The 19,793-nt window shown below is 35.4% G+C and overlaps 1 protein-coding gene across 1 annotated transcript in view; it reads right to left on the bottom strand.

The window, feature by feature from the left end:
• MIB1 (MIB E3 ubiquitin protein ligase 1) overlaps nucleotides 1–19,793 on the bottom strand; it is a 120,377-nt gene that overhangs the window by 73,587 nt on the left and 26,997 nt on the right. The window contains exons 5-8 of the mRNA XM_036905783.2: nucleotides 15,686–15,752; nucleotides 14,202–14,406; nucleotides 7,150–7,333; nucleotides 1,035–1,179 (exon numbers count right to left, since the gene is read on the bottom strand). Coding sequence (XP_036761678.1) covers nucleotides 1,035–1,179; nucleotides 7,150–7,333; nucleotides 14,202–14,406; nucleotides 15,686–15,752 — 601 coding nt within the window. The remainder of the gene's footprint in view (nucleotides 1–1,034; nucleotides 1,180–7,149; nucleotides 7,334–14,201; nucleotides 14,407–15,685; nucleotides 15,753–19,793) is intronic.

Genomic DNA, 19,793 nt, shown 5'->3' with positions numbered 1-19,793 from the left:
TTTTGTACTATGCTACAAATATTACCTATGTAAATTATAATAACTACCATATAAAACTGCATTCAATCAAACTCATAAGTATTCCCAGTTTTCTCCAATTCATGTATTTCAAATTAAAACTTCAGAGAAAGTAGAGAGTTACATGCAAATAGTAATTCAAGATCAAGAAGTCATTCACAGACACTATGAATTAACACACTACAATGGGAGTATCATACTGATATACAAACTTCCTTTCAGGTTTTAAGCATACCATGCTGACTCTCTGGGCTCAATGCTACAGACCTTAGCATAAGTAAACAGAGCAAAGAGTATGATTCAAAAGCATTATCATCTCTATAATATCTGGGGAAATATTTTAGGGACAAATCAATTTGCAGTGGAAAATGAACATCTAAGTGTTAACACACTTCAACAATGCCAACTGATTAGTTTTGACTGAAAAAAAAAAAAAAAAAGAACTAGAGATGTGTAAGATATTTTTTTCTAAATGGCATTAATCAGTAGAGAAACCACCCAGTACTACTACTTAATTATCCAGCATATTCACATCTCAAAATGGTTTTCCACTCATTGTGGCATGATATAAGAGAAAAAAATATGGCTGAAATGTAAAAGTATCTGGCAAAAAAGCCATATGCTAGCAATAACGTTGGAAAGAAAAAGAAAATCTAAGAAAATGATGGTTCTTTGGCAGAAAACAAAAGTTCTGCCTAAAGAGTAGAATGTTGAATTTCATGTATCTTAGACTTAATATGGAAGAGCCTTAAATATACCCAAGAAAAAGCACATATTTGTAGAGTTTTTCCAGAGCCATACTACAACCAGAACAAAGGTTGTTCATCATGTGAAAAAAGGAAAAAATAAATAAAAACTTTCATGACAATAAAAGGTAGTTAACATTCAAGTGACGTTATGTAATCTGGGAAAAAAACAAGAACTCATACAACATTATCCATATGTGAGAACTGGGGAATTAACAAAGGTTATAAATGTAAACCATATTACTTTTAAAGAAACAATATGAAACATACCACCAGATGCATTGCTAATGGCTGATCCTGCAGATGCCACCTTGGAAACTGCAGCTGGATTATATGTCCAAGAGGTTCCACAAACTTCCACCTTTAAGTCACTGTCTGAATAAATCTGTTGTACTCGGCCAACTTTACCTAAAGTCTTTAAAAAAAATTAGATTTGTCTTTCCAAGTCTAAAGTATATAATACCATAAAAATCAATCACCAATTTTTATATGTTTAAAGTATTAATTTTACTTCATACCTATTTTAAAAACTTTTTAAGGATAAACATATTTAAGTGGGTTATTTATTAATTACAAACTTTAAACAGAACCTTTAAAAACTATTCTAACAAAATTACTATACTTCCAAAAGAATGTAAGAACAAAAATCATGACAGTCTATCTTATTCATAAAAATTCACAACATACTGCTTTTTTATTATATTCAACACTTCTTTTTTAACCCCCTAAGATACACCTTGAGAATACATAAATCAAGGAATCCAAAATCCATCATCAATTTAGTAAAAATAAAATCTGATTTCTAAAAGAAACTACTTAAACCAAAAAGGGCTCAAAACTTACATCTATGTTTAAATCCTGTTTGAAATCAGTGCTGATTCCAAACAGAAGTATACAGAAATAAAATGCTTATTAAATATATGGGAAAAGAAGGGCAGGCAGGTGTAAAATACAGTCAGGAGCAGCTCTTATCATGTAGCAGATACTGTTCTAGAGCTTTCTATGTATTGACTCACCTAATACATGTAACCCAGAAAGTTAAGTGCTATAATTTGTCCCATTCCAAACTCGGGTCTAAAACCCAACTGTCTTAAGCACAACAGAACAGCAAATAATACTAGAAGACTGGTTAAGAATAGTGATATTCTCTGACTAGTTCCTAACACAGAGGAGAGACTGTTCTTGACTGAGATTCTTCTTGACCTTTGGCCTCTCCATAGCATTTGAGCTCAACTTCCTGAAAATATTCCCTTGATTTCCAAATAGTCAAATCTTTCTGCCTATTCCTTCCCTTTCTCCATTCACTGGCTCATTGTCCTTCAAATTCCTAAATGTGTTCATTCTCCTCCAATTTTACTTAACGTTTTTAGTCTTCTTTCTTAAAAATTTAACCAATTTTGACAATTATCATCGTATTTCCAAAGATTCCAAAATATACTTCTCTAGCCCTGTTTATCCTTCTCCCCACACCCCAACACACAACAATTTTAACTTCTCATTAGACATTTTCACTTGGAATTTTCCACCATTATCTCAAAGTCTATGAGCTTTAATTCCTTTTGGTTTTTTCTCCTTTAAATGTTCATTATGGAAAATCTCAAGCATAGAAAAGTAGACAACAGTATATTGAATCCTCATGTACCCATCAACCAGTTTTAGTGTTTATCAGTCCATGGTCAGTCTTGTTTTCCCCTGCCTGTTCTTTCTCCCCTCTTGTATTAGTTCATCATGTAAACTCTTTTTTCAAACATAACCATAATACTAATACCAACCCACCTAAAATTATCAATAACTCTTTAATATCATAAAATACCAGTGTTCAAATTTCTAATTGCCCCACAAAATGATAAACTTCTTTAGTTTAAACCAAGCTCCAAATAAGGTCTATGCATTTTTTCTTTACAAATTATTTGTTGTATAAATAGGGTTGTTTTGTCCTATACAGTTTCTTATAATTCGAATTTTGATAATTGGTGTAGTTTAATAGGTTCATCTGTCTCTGTATTTGTAATAAACCCTTCAAATTTGCTGCTAAATCCTTTCAACATGATCTAGAATCTTTGATCAGTTCCTTGCTATCTGGTGTGAGGCTCATCTTGCTCACTTCCTGCCAAAGAGTCAGAATTAGCCATTTATCTAAAGAGCCCTGGTTCTTTACAGAGGAAAAGGCTATTTCAAAACCATAACTGAGCACTACAGTTGGTTATTGTTACTGGAATGGTCACTGTTCCCAGGTCTTTTCATAAACAGAGTTAGGAAATGGGGAGAGAGAGGTTATTTTAAAAAATAAAATAAATCATGAGTTAAAAAAAAATTGTTTATTGGTTCCAACGCTCTTTCAATTAGAATTCAAGACTATAGGGTTTTTACTTAACCTCTTCTGTATTACATCCACTTCTTTTCACACTTTGAACATTCTAGTTCTTAAGGTCACTGGGAGTACACAGATGCAGAATTACCATGTAACTATTCATTTGGTTTTTTGTCATATTACATATACAACATATACAACAATCGCAGAACAACACTATCAACACTATTACAAACAGTAGATTTCTTAAAATTGTTAAATTTTCTTTTTCTATGTAGTTCTTTTGGGTACATTCCTCCTGTAAGGATATGACAACAAATTACTGTGTTTAAAAATTACTTGTAATTTCCTCTCTGTATGTTTACACTAACAGGAAACATAGTTTAAACTCACTTATTTCATTTTATTTTCCACTTTTAAAAATCTTTTTAAATTTATTTTTGCTTTATAATTGTATAAATATGAATATGGTTTCAAAGCAGATTTATAAAACAAGACACATTCGAAGACATCTCCCTCTGCCTTTGTTCCTATTTATCATATTCCTACTTTATATATGAAACTTTTTTTAAACTTGATAGTAAATCCTTCCATTGTTTGCTATTTTTAACATAAATTTTGTGTTGTCCTAATAGTTATGTCTACACTAATACCTTTATTTTTATTTCTAAGTATGGGTGAGTATATATACATACATGATACGCACACACGCACACACATACACATCCTTATTCCCTCTTTAAAAAAAAATAATGTATTGGTTCCCTAGTGTATGCACAGTATTGAAAGTAGTCACTCAAATGTTCTTCCCCTTATCCCTTACTCCTTTAATATTTTGACTTAAATAGTATTTAGTTTCACTTAAAACTGAAAGGCAATCAAACAGCTCATTAAGCTTCCCATGTGCTGTATCCCCACCCAGTTTTTTGACAGTTGTGCTTTATCTATGTTGTTAAAGCATATAACCATTATAACCTTTCCTTTATGACCATTATTTAATCTTAGTTCAACAAGTAAATATCTATTTAACGATCATCATCACTCCTTCAGTATATGTCTCTTCAGTCATTTTCGTGGTCTGAAACACTCGCTAATAGACTACTCAGAAAAGGTTCATAGGAACAAGATTCTCTGAAATCTTACATGTTCATAGCAGTTTGTAGCCTTTACACTTGAAAGTTTTGTTACATATGCAATCCTTGGCTTACATTTTATTTCCTTGAGTACCTTAAATAAATGTTATTTCATTGTTTTCTGGCATAAAACACTAAGATTTTATATTAACAGCAATCTGACTTTCTTTCCTTTACAACTAACTTGGTCTTTTTGGTAGATACCCAAAGAATTTTTTTTCTTTTTTGAAGATTCAGTTATTTTAACAGAATATGGCTGGGTGTTTGGTGTTATGAGTCAGTTTTCCTAAGCAGGCAATGCGCCCTTTTAATATTTAGTTTCAAATCTTTTAATTTGGGGGAAATTTTCTGAAATTGCAGATTTTAGAATTTCTTATATTCCAAAGCTTTGGTTTCTATTTTTCCTTTTTTGCAGGGACTCCTATTATACATATATTAGACATTCTATATTTATCACTTTCTCTGATATACTCTTTATCTTTTTAATTCTTTTTTCTTTTTACCTTCTATTTCTCTTAAGGCATGATCTGTTGTATTACTCCGTGTTGCTTCTAGCTTACTCTTCATTTCTGAAATTATCTTTCTTATCAATTCTTTCTTAAATTCTACCACCTCATTTCTAATTATGATTTATCTCATTCTTTCCATCTTTTATCATTTTCTGATTTTCCTTTGGCTCATTTTGAATTATGATTTTAGTTTTCTGTGCATATCCTTCTGGCATACTTTCATTTGTCTGCAGAGAAGTTAATACTATTCATTAATCTATTTTTTCAGTAACAACTGTGTATGGGGATTCAACCATGATCTCTTCAAACTTTTACCTGGACCAACTCATTCTTTTATCCCTAAATTTGGTTTCAAATACCCAGCACTTTCTCCTGGATGAAGGGCTCTGCCCTGGAAGGAAGTTTGACTTGTCTGTTATGAGAGTTTATAGACTGAGGCTGATCCAGTCCCTTCAAACTTTAGCATGGACCTACTGCTCTCACCCCAAACTGGAACCTGTGGAAGCCCTCCCACGTATTGCTCATTACATCAGTCTACCATACCAGTCAATGAACACCTGTGAGCTAGTTTGGAGTCCAAGTTCTCAAGCACATGCCATTCCCAATTAATTCTCTGCTGCCATACAGACAGATGCAGACCCAGGTAGCTGTCAGCAGTTTCTCTCCATTCATATGTTAGGGCTCAACAGGCTTCTGTCACCTGGCTTTGTTAGAGATATCTATGGGGTTTTTTGTTATGTTAATCTAGTTGTTGACGGTTTTTATAAGAAGATTCAAAATCTACACCACCACTTACTGGAATCCCAGAATTCCCCTCCAGAAATTACCTAGAGGCTTTGCTTATACAACAGTTTACTATGGGAGACAGAGAGTACTTAGGCTTTGAAGTGAAGCAGATCTGGGTTCAAATTCTAGTTCAGAATTTCAGCTCTGATCTCATCTTTAAAATAAGAATGCCCATACCACCACCTATGTATAATATTCATAAGACTAATAAAGTTTGTGTGGGTACATACATGTGTATACACATATATACATGTGTGTGCACACATGAACATACACATGATTTAACACAGTGCTGAGAGTGGGCACTCACTCAACAGAAGCTGCTATAATATCATTGCTAAGGGGAAAAACAAAAACATCTTGACTGTAAAAAATCTTAAAATAGTATATACAGCTCCTACAAAACATGTCAAAAGACTACATTTTAAGTAACACAACATTACTACATTGGAGTAAGGCTTGAAGTTTGTAATACCTTTCTAGTCAACTTTAATTTTAAAAGCAAAGAAAACAAAAAGGGATTATATAGAATTAAATTTTTTTCACAAAAACAGTATACATACAGCTCCTGAAAAACATACAACTCTCCCTTATTCAGCATCTAAAGCAATAAAAAGGTCAGCAGCATCTGCAAACTATCAAAGGTCTTTGAAAGCACCATAGTAACAGAAATTTGTTTTGTTTTGTTTTGTTTCGTTTTGTTTCGTTTCGTTCACAAAGCCTAACAGCCACACTGTGCTAAAATACCCACTGAAGGACATGGCAGAAAGGAAGATGGACTGATGGAGGAACAAGACAACATGAAGGACAGGGAGGTGGGACTAGACAAGATGGGAGATGGCAGAGGGTCACATGGGTGGAAGTGGAGCTGGACAAGAAGAGGAGGTGCTAGCTAGGCAGGGGAACTGGGCTACCTGGGGGATGGGAGAGCAGATGGGATAGGGATGAGGCACTGAATGGGATGGGACTTGGGGGACAGGACAGGATGTGGGATGGAATGAGACAAGAATGAGGAACAGGCACAGTAGAAGGCTCAACAAAAGGACATTGCAGGGTAGAAAGAAACAGGATATACATCATGGGGCAGTTAGCAGGTGAAAGACAGAAGGGAACAGAAAGACAGAAGCGAAGGGCAGATAGAGAAAAAGAAGGATGGGTGAAAAGAGAACAGAACAAATTTTTTGGTTGCTGCTGGACAGTTGATGAAAAATGTATTGAACTGAATAAATAAAAAAGTAAACTGTGGCTCTTCAAGAGCCACCGCAGAAGACACCCATTCCAGTGACACTCTAAGTTTTAGGGAGGCAGGCCCCCCAGTGAGGACAGCAGCAGTGGTCCAGCACAGTGAGCAATCAGATGAGCAACTATCACTCACTCTGGATTCAGCATCTGTTGCTTTACACCTATGTTGCTCTTCACTAACAGCTCTATCAGAAAACTATTAACTGTAGTCTTTTTTGGACCTTCCCAAACTAACTAAACTAGAATAAATTAGAAAATAAAAAGGTATGACGTATGCTTAGCTGCCAAAGAAGAGTACAATTCTGGAAGGGATATGCTAATTTAGTCTCTGAAAGTAAAGTACTTCTAAAAACTACATAAGCAAACTATAATTCCTAGTCCAAAACTATTTCATATATACTTACTGGGAGCATAGCTTCAGCCCATTCTCCATGTCCTCTTTGTAGAAGTTTAATTCTTTCCAGATCGTAACAAACTTGTACAAGATCACCCACTTGAAACTGTGAGGTGCCTCCCTCTGCACCTTGAGCAGCTTCCCCACTTCGGACAATGTTTGCTTTAGTGAGAACTGCAGGATTAAAGGTCCACCTAAAGATCAAAGCCAAAACTCAAAATAAGTAAGTTTACTTAATTTTAATGCAACATTCTTAAATATTACAGGGAGAAAAACCTTATAACACATCAAAAGAGTAAAGTGTCCTTCGCAATTACATGCTGAATAGTTTATATTTCTTTTTATAATTTTATTACACAAATTTAGGGAGTTATCCATAATCTCACCAACCTAGTGATATACTTCTGTTTAGATGTATTCTCCCTTGCACATTTTCAAAAACAGTTACAGAAGTAATACAAACTCACTGCTAAATACTTGGAAACCTTTCAGAAACATGTAAAGTGAAAAGTGAAATCTCCATTTCACACAAACACACCTGAATCACCATTCCCCACTCCACTAGAAACCACTGCTAACAACTCTGTGTATCCCTGCAGATTTTCTATCAGTATGCTGATATTTATAATGTAGAAAGAGTTGTTTTCCATAAATGGAAAATACATACATATATAAACACACACACATACATATGTTATATATATATGTTATGCTATGTATGTTATATATACATAAACACACATATATATAAAATTTGTGACTTTTTTCCTCAAAGAATGCATCTTTAAAATTTTATTTCTCAATGTCACAGATATAAATCTACTTATTTCCATTTAATGGCCACAGAGTATTCCACAGTATGGATATACAGCAATGTTCTTAACCACTCTCCTACTGGCGATCATTTAAGCACTTCCATTTTGTACATCCCTGTAAGTACATCTTTGTATATACACAAGGTCAGTATTTTATTAGTGACTCTTTAAAAAACTACCTATTCAAGCATATATTTTTTACAATTCTGTTAGAACCAAACTGCTCCACAAAGTGTGCGCCTTTTTTTTTTTTTTAACAAGAGTACACCAATATCATGGATAAAAATAGTATCTAGTTTTGTCGTGCATGGGCACTTTACATGATGGTAAGCATTGTACCAAAACAAATTAAGATTCTGATTTCTTCTTTCTTACATATAAGCAGTTTTCTATGCTGCTACTCCCTTCATAACCATTATCTTATTGACTACTTAATATTCCATCAAATAGATGGACCAAATGTGTAACACAACATTTTCCCTATTCCCTAGTCCCATGTGGGGCTACAAGGAAAAAACGTTCCCTATTCAAATAAGCTTTTACAACTTACAAGATGTTGTTATGTATTATATTCTCCTCTTTAATTAAAATGGTTATAATATGTTATATATTATATCCTCTCTTTAATTCAAATGGTTATTATCATATAAAGGATTCTGAGAGGTCACAACATATAAAACCTGTTACTAAATGCCTGTAACCACATAAGTAAACTTTTCTTTTTGACGTAACCACAAAGAGAAAAGAAGTGCCTCCAACCTATTAAGAATAAAAATCAAATACATGAAGTTTTCTTTTTAGCCTTAGCAATGACAGTGGTGCCCTTTATCTCACTTCCAATATTCTAAAACTTACTAGGCCTGTTGTAATGCCTGAACCTGGAAGTTTTTATTCGTTGTTCCCTCTGCCTATAATGCTCCCCTGCCCTGGTGAAAATCAAGTTGATCTTCCAAACTTACTCCAAATGTAATTTTCTCCCTGAAGTTTTCTCTGAAAACTTACCAAGCTAAAATGTGCCCACCTGAAATAACCATTCTTCTTTTGTATCTTCAAAATACCCAGAATATTCAACTACTGTAATTATTTACAACATTTTAATGCAGTTTTATCCAGTTTTGTCTCTCCAAACAAAAAGGGAAACCCCTTCAAAGCAGGGGACCATGTCTTAATTGTCTTTGTAATCCTAGCACTAGTCACAGGGCCTAATACAAGATAAGACTTATTAAATTTTTGTTGAGTAAATAAGGAACAAAAAGGAGGTTATTTTCTATAATTGAAATGTCACTACTGTGAACACCACTGTCCAAGAAAGAATTCTGACCAAGGAAGATTTCTCCAAGTAATAATCCCGATTTGTGTTAGCCTAACATTCCCAAACAATAAGTAACACAAGTGTGTTAATAATGGTAACCTGAACTTTGTGTTGTTTCCTTCACTAAGTTTTACTGAGATATAATTACCATACCATACAATTCGCTCATTTAAACTGTGTAATTCAGTGGTTTTAGTACATTCAGCATTGACAACAAAACACCACCACCCAAGTTCATTTTCATCCCCGCGGGAAGATACCACAAAACAATTTGCAGTCACTCCACATTCACCCCTCTCCCCAGCCTCTAACAAGTAATATACTTTCTGTTCTTATGGATTTGCTTATTCTGGACATTTTACATAAATAAAATCACATATGTGATCTTTTGTGAATGTCTTCTTTCAAACAACATAATGTTTTCAAGATATATCTATGTTGCAACTTATGTCAGTACTCCATTCCTTTTTATGGCCAAATAACACTCCATTGTGTAGACAGATCACATTTTTTATCTACCTGTTCACCAGCTGATAAACATTTGGGTTATTTTCATGTCTTGGATATCATGAACACTGACTCTACAAAAATTCAAGTACATGTTTTTGGATGCACACGTGTTCTCAATTCTCCTGGATATAACCTAGGTGTGGACCTGCTGGATCATATGGTACCTCTACCTTTTAACATTTTAAAAAATGACCACACTGTTTTCCAAAGCATCTAAACCACTTCACACTCCTACTATCAGTGTATGAGGGTTTACTTCTAATTTCTCCACATCCTCATCAACACTCATAATTATCTGACTTACTCTAGCCTTCACATTCTAATATGTGAAGTGGTATCTATTGTAGTTTTGAATTGTATTTCCCTAATAACATTGAACATCTTTCCATGGTGTTGTGTTCCTCCAAAATTCCCTTAAGTTCTCCTACCATGACAGAATTTAGAGGACCTTTAAGGAGGTAATTAAGGTTAAATGAGGTCATAAAAGTAGAGCACTACATGCTGACAGAATTGGTATCCTCCCAAGAAGAGGAAGAGACATGGGAGATGTCTATCATTTTCTGAGCATATAAAAGAGAAAGGCCATGTGAGAACATAGTGAGAAGGCAGATGTCAATAAACCAGGAACAGGTCTCACCAGAAGCCAACCTTGATGACACCCTGATCTTGGACATCCAGCCCCCAGAACTTTTAAGAAAATTAATTTCTATTGTTTAAGCCACCTACTCTTTGTATTTTGTTATGGTAGCCCTAGAATATTAATACAATGAGCATTATAATTGGCCATCACTATTATCTCCTTTGGAAAAATATATATTCAAATCCTATGCCTATTTTTCAATTGGATTACTTGTCTTTTATTGTTGAATTGCAGAAATTCTTTATATATTCCAGATACAAGTCCCTAATCAGCATATAATTTGCAAATATTTTCTCCCATTGCATGGTTTTCTCACTTTGATATTTTTCCATTGAAACATCAAAGTTTTAAATTTTTATGAAGCCTGATTTACTCACTTTTTCTTTGGTTGTTTCTGCTTGGGGTAGGGGTAGGGGGTCATATCTAAGAACCTACCCTCTAATCCAACATCACAGATATTGACACCTATGTTTTATTATTTTAAAAGTTTTATAGCTTTAAGGTCTTATATTTAGGTCTGTGATCAATTTTGACTTAATATTTGTATATGGTGTGTAGCAGGGGTACGGTTTCATTCTTTTGCATGTTGATATCCAGTTGACTCAGCACTATTTGTTTTGATTTAATAGTAGCTTTATCTACTAAATGGAGGTATAATTGGCATACAGCATATTTATTTGAGGAATACAACATAATGATTTAGTATTTATATATTCTGTCAACACCATTTTTGTTGAAAATATCTCCAATGAACTGTGTAGGACCCTTGTCAACAATCAACTGACCTTAAATACAAGGGCTTATTCCTGGACTTTGAATCCTATTTAATCTTAATGTCTATACTTATGTGAGCAATACACTGCTCTGAAAACTGTAGCTTTATGGTAAATTGTTTTGATTACTGTAGCTTTATGGTAAATTATTCTAATTACTATAACTTTATATAAATTTTGAAATTGGGAGGTTGTGAGTTTGTGCAATTTTGTTCTTCTTTTTCAAACTGTTTTGGCTATTCTAGGTCCCTTCAATTTCCACACAAATTTGAGGATCAGTTTGCTAACTTTTGAAAAAGAGCACTAGGGTATTTATAGGAATTGCACTGAATATGTTAATTAGTTTGGGAAATACTATCATCTGTTATAGGTTGAATTATGGTTCAACATATCCCTCAAAAAGATGTGTTTAAATCCTAATCCCTGACACCTCTGAATGTGACCATATTTAAAAATAGGGCCTTGGCAGATGTGATCAAGTTAAAATGAGGTCACGCTGGATTAGGGTGGGCCATAAATCCAATGACCTGCCGGAGTCCAGCTCCAGCAGGGGGGTGTGAAGCCCAAAAGGATGAGACGGAGTCAGTGCATGGAGAGACAGGACAGAGAGTCAGATGGAGGTGGTCTCTCCAAGCACCAACTCCGTCTCACCCTTTTTGGGCTTCACACCCCCCAGCTGGAGCTAGACTCCGGCTCCAGCCAAGGTGTCGGTCACGAAGGACAGCGTCGGCGAGTGAGATGTTACAACCTTGATCAGGTGTTTCGTCTTCTCACTCATTTCCTCACTCACCGACGCTGTCCTTTCCTTCGTGACCCACACACACCTCAGCTGGAGCTGGACTCCGGCAATGACCAGTGTCTTTATAAAAAGGTTATGTGAAATCAGCTTTTGATCATTTTCTATGTTAAAGATTTTAGAATTTCCATGAGCTCAATTAACTTCATTCTGTATCTCCTCGGTGTTCTTTCCTCCTGGATGGTGAAGCTACAAACGTTGTCTTGACAAAAATAAAATAGTGCACCAGAGCAGTATGTGGCTCTCTGTCTCAAATAATCTCCTTATAACTCTCTGAATTTGATTGTGATCAGAGAATGATTTGAATGCATTTGAAAACAAAATCTGTACCCAGAAAAAAAACAATGGAAGTTCATGAGAAGACACAGGGATACACAATCTTACAGGATAAAAGGCAATGTGAAGACAGAGGCAGAGAAATGAGTAATGTATCTACAAGCAATGAACACCAAGGAATAACAGCAACCACCAGAAGCTAGGAGACAGGCATTGAACAGATTCAGCCTAAGGGCCTCCAAAAGGAACCAATCTTACCAACACCTTGACTTTGGACTTCTAGCATCAAGAATTGTGAAAGAATTTCTGTTGTTTTAAGCAACCCAGTTTGTGGTAATTTGTTATGGCAACTCTAGGAAAGTAATACGCCATCTAAACAATATTAGACCTCCTGATCCATAAACATTAGATGTCTTTCCACTGATTTCATCCTTCTTTAATTTCCTTCAACAATGTTTTATAGTTTTTAGTGTACAAATCTTGCGTTTTTGGGCAATTTATTCTTAAGCATTTATTCTTTGTAATGCAACTGTAAATGGAATTGTTCTTAATTTCGTTTTCAGATTGTTCATTGGTAATATACAGAAATACAATTTATTTTTCTATATTGATCTTGTATCTGGCAATTCTGCTGCACTTATTAGTTCTACTAGTTTTTATGTGGGATTCTTAAGGTTTTTCTATACACGAGACCATGTCACCCGTGAATAGAGATGGGTGGACTTCTCCCTTTCTCTTACTTCTTCATTTTATCTTTTTCTTGCCTAAGTGCCCTAGCTAGACCCTCTAGGACCATGCTGAATAGAAGTGGGGAGAGAAGACATTCATGTTTTATTCCTGATCTTAGAGGAAAAGTATTCATTCTTCTCATTGAAAATGATGTTAGCTTTGGGTTTTTAACAGATGCCCTTTATTAAAATGAAGAACTTCCCTTCAGCTCCTTGCTTATTTAGTGTTTTTATCACAAAAGGGTGGATTTTGTCAAATTGCTTTTTCTGCATCTCTGGATATGATCACATGTATCAAATCCTTATGATTTTAATGCAGTTAGAGCTAATTCTATACTTTGGTAAGCAACTTAATGTTAATTTTTTTCTTGTTCTACATAAAATCCCTCCCTTAAAGAACCTCAGAGTCTCTTTATGCATATGTCAGTGATAAAGCTTTGACAAATATTTTATTTAATGACTGCTTTTTCTTAAAAATTGTAAACATACTAACAAATTGGATATATTATGGTTCTTAGGGACAAATAAGTAACAGCCCAGTCTCCAAGAAACTTGCAGCCTAGACATAAAAATAAATAACCACTTTAATAGATAAAAAGATAAAAGGAGACTAAACAGATGAATAGCCTATGCCTATTCCAGGGAGGGTAAAAAAAGGAGCAGAAATTCCCAAAGGATATATAAGCTCAATATTTGTAGAATGCAGGAGTTTGATCCAGAGGAAAAGGGAGAGAAAAGAAGGAAAGGTATTCTTCACGGACAGAGTTGTATGTACAAAAAGGTACAGAGTGAGGAAATGCATGCAACTGTATTTTGCTGATAAGAATTTGTGTGTAGCTATCTGTGGGAAAGCTATGTTACCAAAAGATGACCCTGGAGATATGGGCCAGATTGATATGGTCCATTATGAACACAGAACTTTTTAGCTATATTTGGAGCCACCACTGATGTAATTCTGCTCCCTAAAGGGAAAAAGAGAAGACTGGATCACAAATGTATTTATATAAAAATTCACATACACACAATACACACACACACACTCTTACCATTTGTTTCCTTCCACCATATCAACATATTCTGGATTTTTATCTATGATCTTAGAGCTTGCTTTAAGGAGTCACTGGTTATATCAGATTATTTGCTTTCTTTAAGGCTCTTTCTTCTACACAGTAACTTAATTGCCACTAATGAAAAATAATAAATATCACCAACCTATTGCCACTTGGATATTGTACTACAATGTCATGATCTTCATCAATGCCACAAACAGTTCCAGTAGTAGTTAAAGTCTCAAACATGCCATCAGTCCATCCTCCATGACCGTGCTGCAAAGACTGTACAATTTCTAGGTCAAGATCTATATTTACCAGGTCACCAATCTGCAGTCCACCTGGATTCCTGTTGCCATTCTGCTCACCTGTTGACAGACGAAAAGGATAATCACAGCAACATGCAACTGCAGTATTTTTAAACAAGAACAAGCTCTATATATTTTAGTTTTAGTTACCATCAAAAATGTTTTGAGAATATGCTGTAAGATTCTAAAATTAGAGAGCTTTAAAAAAAAGAAAGAAAATAGACATCAAGCTCAAAAACTGAAATAATATGATGATTTGTAACAACAACTGAACAGGAGTAGAATCTGCAAAAGACTACGCAATCCTCTATCAAAGCACAAAGTTTTAGGTATTGAAAGTATCACTTTTCTACCTGGATGACTTGTTGACTATCACTGCAAAAACAACAATTAGAGGGTTACCGACACTAGAGAATATGAAGGCAAACCCTGGAATTAAATTTTTCTCAGAAGTGCTTATTAGCACTACTTTTTAGCAAATGGTTGCTGTAATTTTTGCCTATTAAGTATTTTTAAATATTTCGAAGTCCAGTTATTTTCAAAGCTACTCCAGGAATAATTATTTACGTCAACAATAAAACACTATGTTGAGAGACCTAAAATGTGTATGTTGATTCTGCACTTCTTGTGAAGGCAAGACACAGTACAAGAAAATTTCTGAAAGCAAGAGAAATGGATGATCTCATCAAAAATATTAATAATTTCTTACACTTTCCCCCTTTTTTAAAAATAAATTAAGGTATACTGCAAGAAAACAGCACTTTTTGGCAAAAAGGCAAGCCCAATGATTCGGAAAGAAGAACACAGGGTTCACATGAGAAAGAATGCCTACAGAGACCAAAGAGTTTCTTAGAAGAATGTTCACTTTGGCAACAATAAAGAATCTATAAAATGAAGGCAGTTCAGTGTTCTTCATCTTTGGTACATTAAATTATACTTATTATATTACCTTAGTCTTTGAGCTATTCTTGTAGTAAGGTCATTTTACAGAAATTCCAAGGAATTTAAAAAGCATAAATTGTCAGAACCTATTATCAATAGCAACAGAGATATAACAGTGACAATCTAATAAATAACAAAATTTTTTCAACAACATAAGTTTATAACTAAAAGACAAAAGTTTTTAATATATTATGATATATAAATGGCATATCAATTCTCAAGACCTGACAACTCTTTCAGAGTCTAAGTAAGTCATTAAAAAAAGAACAAATATTTTAAAAACAAACTATAATCAAGAAGATATCTCTTTAAGTAACTTTAACAGTAACTAATTTTTTAAACTCCATTTTAAACATTTTTCAGATTTTTACTAATTTTCTCTAGTTTGCTAACTCACCTAGCACAGGACAATGATCTCTGTAAAAAGAACCTCCTTTGGCGTCCTGGACACACTTCAGATCAGACTAAGAAAAGAAGAAAAATCACTCTTGAAAACTTCAAGTATAGCTCAATACCTAAAACAGGCAAAAATGTTCATTCATTGAAAAGCAGAAGTCAAGAGTAGCTCTGGGTTAACAGTCACACTGAACACTGCTTTCAAAGCATCCATTAAATATTATAAACCTGATTTTCAGGTAGGTCACACTTTATTTACTTTATCTTGTCTTTTAAGTTCAAAATTAAAATGCTCAGACCTTTACAATTATAATATTTTCAAAAACACATGCTTTAAAAAAAAGGACCTCAACATATAAAAACTGTGTTGAGGGTAGGAAAAAAAAAGATGGCACTGTAGGAATGTAAGGCAAAAACCACCTCCCAAAATCACATGGAACATGAAAATACAGCAAATACAGCTAGGCCCGAAATTAACCTAAAAACTGCAGAACTGACCGCCTACATGTGGAGAAGAAGAGAAGATCCTACAGAAAAGGGTAAGTGTCAAAGCCGTGATCTGGTGGGACTGAAGCCCTCCCCCAACCCCAGAGCACAGGCGGGAGGAAGAGAAATGGATTGTGGAGGGAGCAGAAGCCCAGGACCCTGAACACATGGCCCTGGAGATCTACTCTGGGAACATGGGCCCACATTCCACAGTGCCCTGGTAATTGGTGGGGTTGGACAACAGACATGGGCAGAACACTCAGGGAGGCTGAGATCCCAGCCACCTGTGGAGAAGAGGCATGCTCTACAGGCCCTCCTGAGAAAGAAAATAGAGCAGGCAGGTTGAAAGACTTCCCAGAATGAGAGGGGCGCCAGATGGGCAAGTACTGCACTATGCTCTCTGTTTAGAAGGTCAGGAGGACAACAAATTGCCAGCCTGCCCTCAGCCCAACAGGTTGGGAGCCCTCAAAAGCTTCAGAGGCTCCATCCCCCTCACTGGCAACACAGCCGGGAGATTCCTGACAGGCCTGAGGTCTGCCAGCCGGCAGTGAAACCAAACTTTATTCCCAGGTAAACAGGCAGAACCCCCAGCCTGCTCGGTCCTATTCTGGGCCAGCTGGGGAGCTGTGTTCACAGCTTAGCCCCTGGTGCTCTTTCCTCCTGGTAGGCACTGGTCCCACTCATCTGCGTCCCCACCACTGCAGACACTACAGAAATTTGAAGAATTATTAGAGAATACTATGGAAAATCATATGCCAACAAACTGAAAAACCTAGACGAAATGGACAACCTTCCAAGGTTGACCAAGGAAGAAACAGATGATCTGAATTGATCAACTACCATAAATGAAATCGAAATTATAGTAAAAAAACTACCTAAGAACAAAAACACGGGACCAGATGGCCTCACCATTGAATTTTATCAAAATATTAGAGAAGAGCTAATACCCATCCTCCTTAAAGTATTCCAAAAAGTAGAAGAGGACAGAATACTTGCGAGCTCATTCTATGAGACCAGCATCACTCTAATACCAAAACCAGGCAAAGACACCACAAAAAAGAAAGAAAACTACAGACCAATACCCCTAATGAACATAGATGCAAAAATACTCAACAAAATATTACCAAACCAAATTCAAAAATACATCAAAAAGATCATTCACCATGACCAAGTCAGATATATCCCAGGATGCAAGGATGGTACAATATTTGAAAATCAATCAACATCATACACATCAACAAAAAGGACAAAAACCACGGGATCATCTCCATAGATGCTGAAAAAGCATTTGACAAAATTCAACACCTATTCACAATAACGCTCAACAAAATGGGTACAGAGGGCAAGTACCTCAACATAATAAAGGCCATATACAACAAACGCACAGCCAACATCATACTTAACAGTGAAAAGCTTAAACCTTTTCCTTTAAGATTGAGAATAAGACAAGGATGCCCACTCTCACCACTTTTACTTAATATAGTACTGGAGGTCCCAGTCACAGCAATCAGACAGTACAAATAAATAAAAAGCATCCAGATTAGTAAGGAGGAAGTTAAACTGTCACTGTTTGCAGATGACATTATACATAGAAAACCCTAAAGACTCCACCAAGAAACTATTAGAATAACTGAATTCAGCAAAGTTGCAGGATACAAAATTAATACACAGAAATCTGTTGCATTCCTAATATACTAACAATGAATTAGCAGAAAGAGAAATCAGAAAAACAACTCCATTTACAATTACATCAAAAAGAATAAAATACCTAGGAATAAACCTAACCAAAGAGGTAAAAGAACTATACTCTGAAAACTACAAGACACTCATGAGAGAAATTAAAGAAGAGACCAATAAATGGAAATACATCCCATGCTCATGGATAGGAAGACTTAATATTGTCAAAATGGCCATCCTGCCTAAAGCAATCTACAGATTCAATGCAATCCCCATCAAAATACCAAAAGCATTCTTCAATGAACTAGAACAATAGTTCTAAAATTCATATGGAACCACAAAAGACCCTGAATAGCCAAAGCAATTCTGAGAAGGAAGAATAAAGTTGGGGGAATTATGCTCCGCAACTGTGAGCTCAACTACAAAACTATAGTGATTAAGACAATTTGGTACTGGCACAAGAACAGACCCATAGATCAATGGAACCGAATAAAGAGCCCAAATATAAACCCACACATATATGGCCAATTAATATACAATAAAGGAGCCATGGATATACAATGGGGAAATGACAGCCTCTTCAACAGCTGGTGTTGGCAAAACTAGACAGCTACATGTAAGACAGTGAGATTATTGTCTAACTCCATATACAAAAAAGACCTGAATGTCAGTCATGAAACCATAATACTCATAGAAGAAAACATAGGCAAAAATCTCTTGAATATAAACATGAGCAACTTTTTCATTAACACATCTCCTCAGGCAAGGGAAACAAAACCAAAAATGAACAAGTGGGACTTCATCAAACTAAAAAGGTTCTGCACAGCAAAGAACACCATCAGCAGAACAAAAAGGCATCCTACAGTATGGGAGAATATTTTCATAAATGACTTATCTTGTAAGGGGTTGGAATCCAAAATATATGAAAAACTCACATGCTTCAACAACCAAAAAGCAAATAACCCAATTAAAAAATGGGCAGAGGACCTGAACAGACACTTCTCCAAAGAAGAAATTCGAATGGCCAACAGACACATGAAAAGATTCTCCACCTCGCTTATCATAAGAGAAATGCAAATTAAAACTACAATGAGATATCACCTCACACCAGTTAGGATAGCCAACATCCAGAAGACAAGAAACAACAAATGCCTGGCGAGGATGAGGAGAAAGGGGAACCCTCCTACAGTGTTCATGGGAATGTAAATTAGTTCAACCATTGTGGAAAGCAATACAGATTTCCTCAAAAAACTAAAAACAGAAATAACATTTGACCCAGGAATTCCACTCCTAGGAATTTACCCAAAGAAAATAAGATCCCAGATTCAAGAAGACATATGCACCCCTATGTTTATCGCAGCACTATTTACAACAGCCAAGATATGGAAATAACCTAAGTGTCCCTTAATCGATGAATTGATAAAGAAGATGTGGTACATGTACACAGTGGAATATTATTCAGCCATAAGAGGGAAAACAAATCTACCATCTGTAACAATGTGGATGAAGCCAGAGTGTTACCTCAATGAAGTAAGCCAGGAGGAGAAAGACAAGCACCAAATGATTTCATTAATTTGTGGAGTACAAAAACAAAGCAAAACTGAAGGAATAAAATAGCACTCACTGACTCTGAGAAGGGACACGTGGTTGCCAAAGAAGAGAGCTTGGGGAGGGTGGGTGGGGAGGGAGAAGAGGATTAAGGGGCACTATAATTTGCAATCACAATATAGATAGGTCATGGGGAAGGCAGTACAGCTCGGAGAAGACAAGTAATGACTCGATAGCATCTTACTACACTGACAGACAGTGACTCTGGTTGGGGCGGGCAGGGCACATGAGGACTTGGTAATATGGGCAAATGTTGAAGCCACAGTGTTGTTCATGTGAAACCTTCATAAGATTACATATCAATGATACAATAAAATAATAAAGAAAATAAATTTTAT

This window comes from Manis pentadactyla, chromosome 6 (assembly GCF_030020395.1).
Source record: "Manis pentadactyla isolate mManPen7 chromosome 6, mManPen7.hap1, whole genome shotgun sequence".
Lineage (NCBI taxonomy): Eukaryota > Metazoa > Chordata > Mammalia > Pholidota > Manidae > Manis > Manis pentadactyla.
Note: the sequence above shows the minus strand (reverse complement) of the source record. Positions and strands in the feature narration are given on the sequence as shown.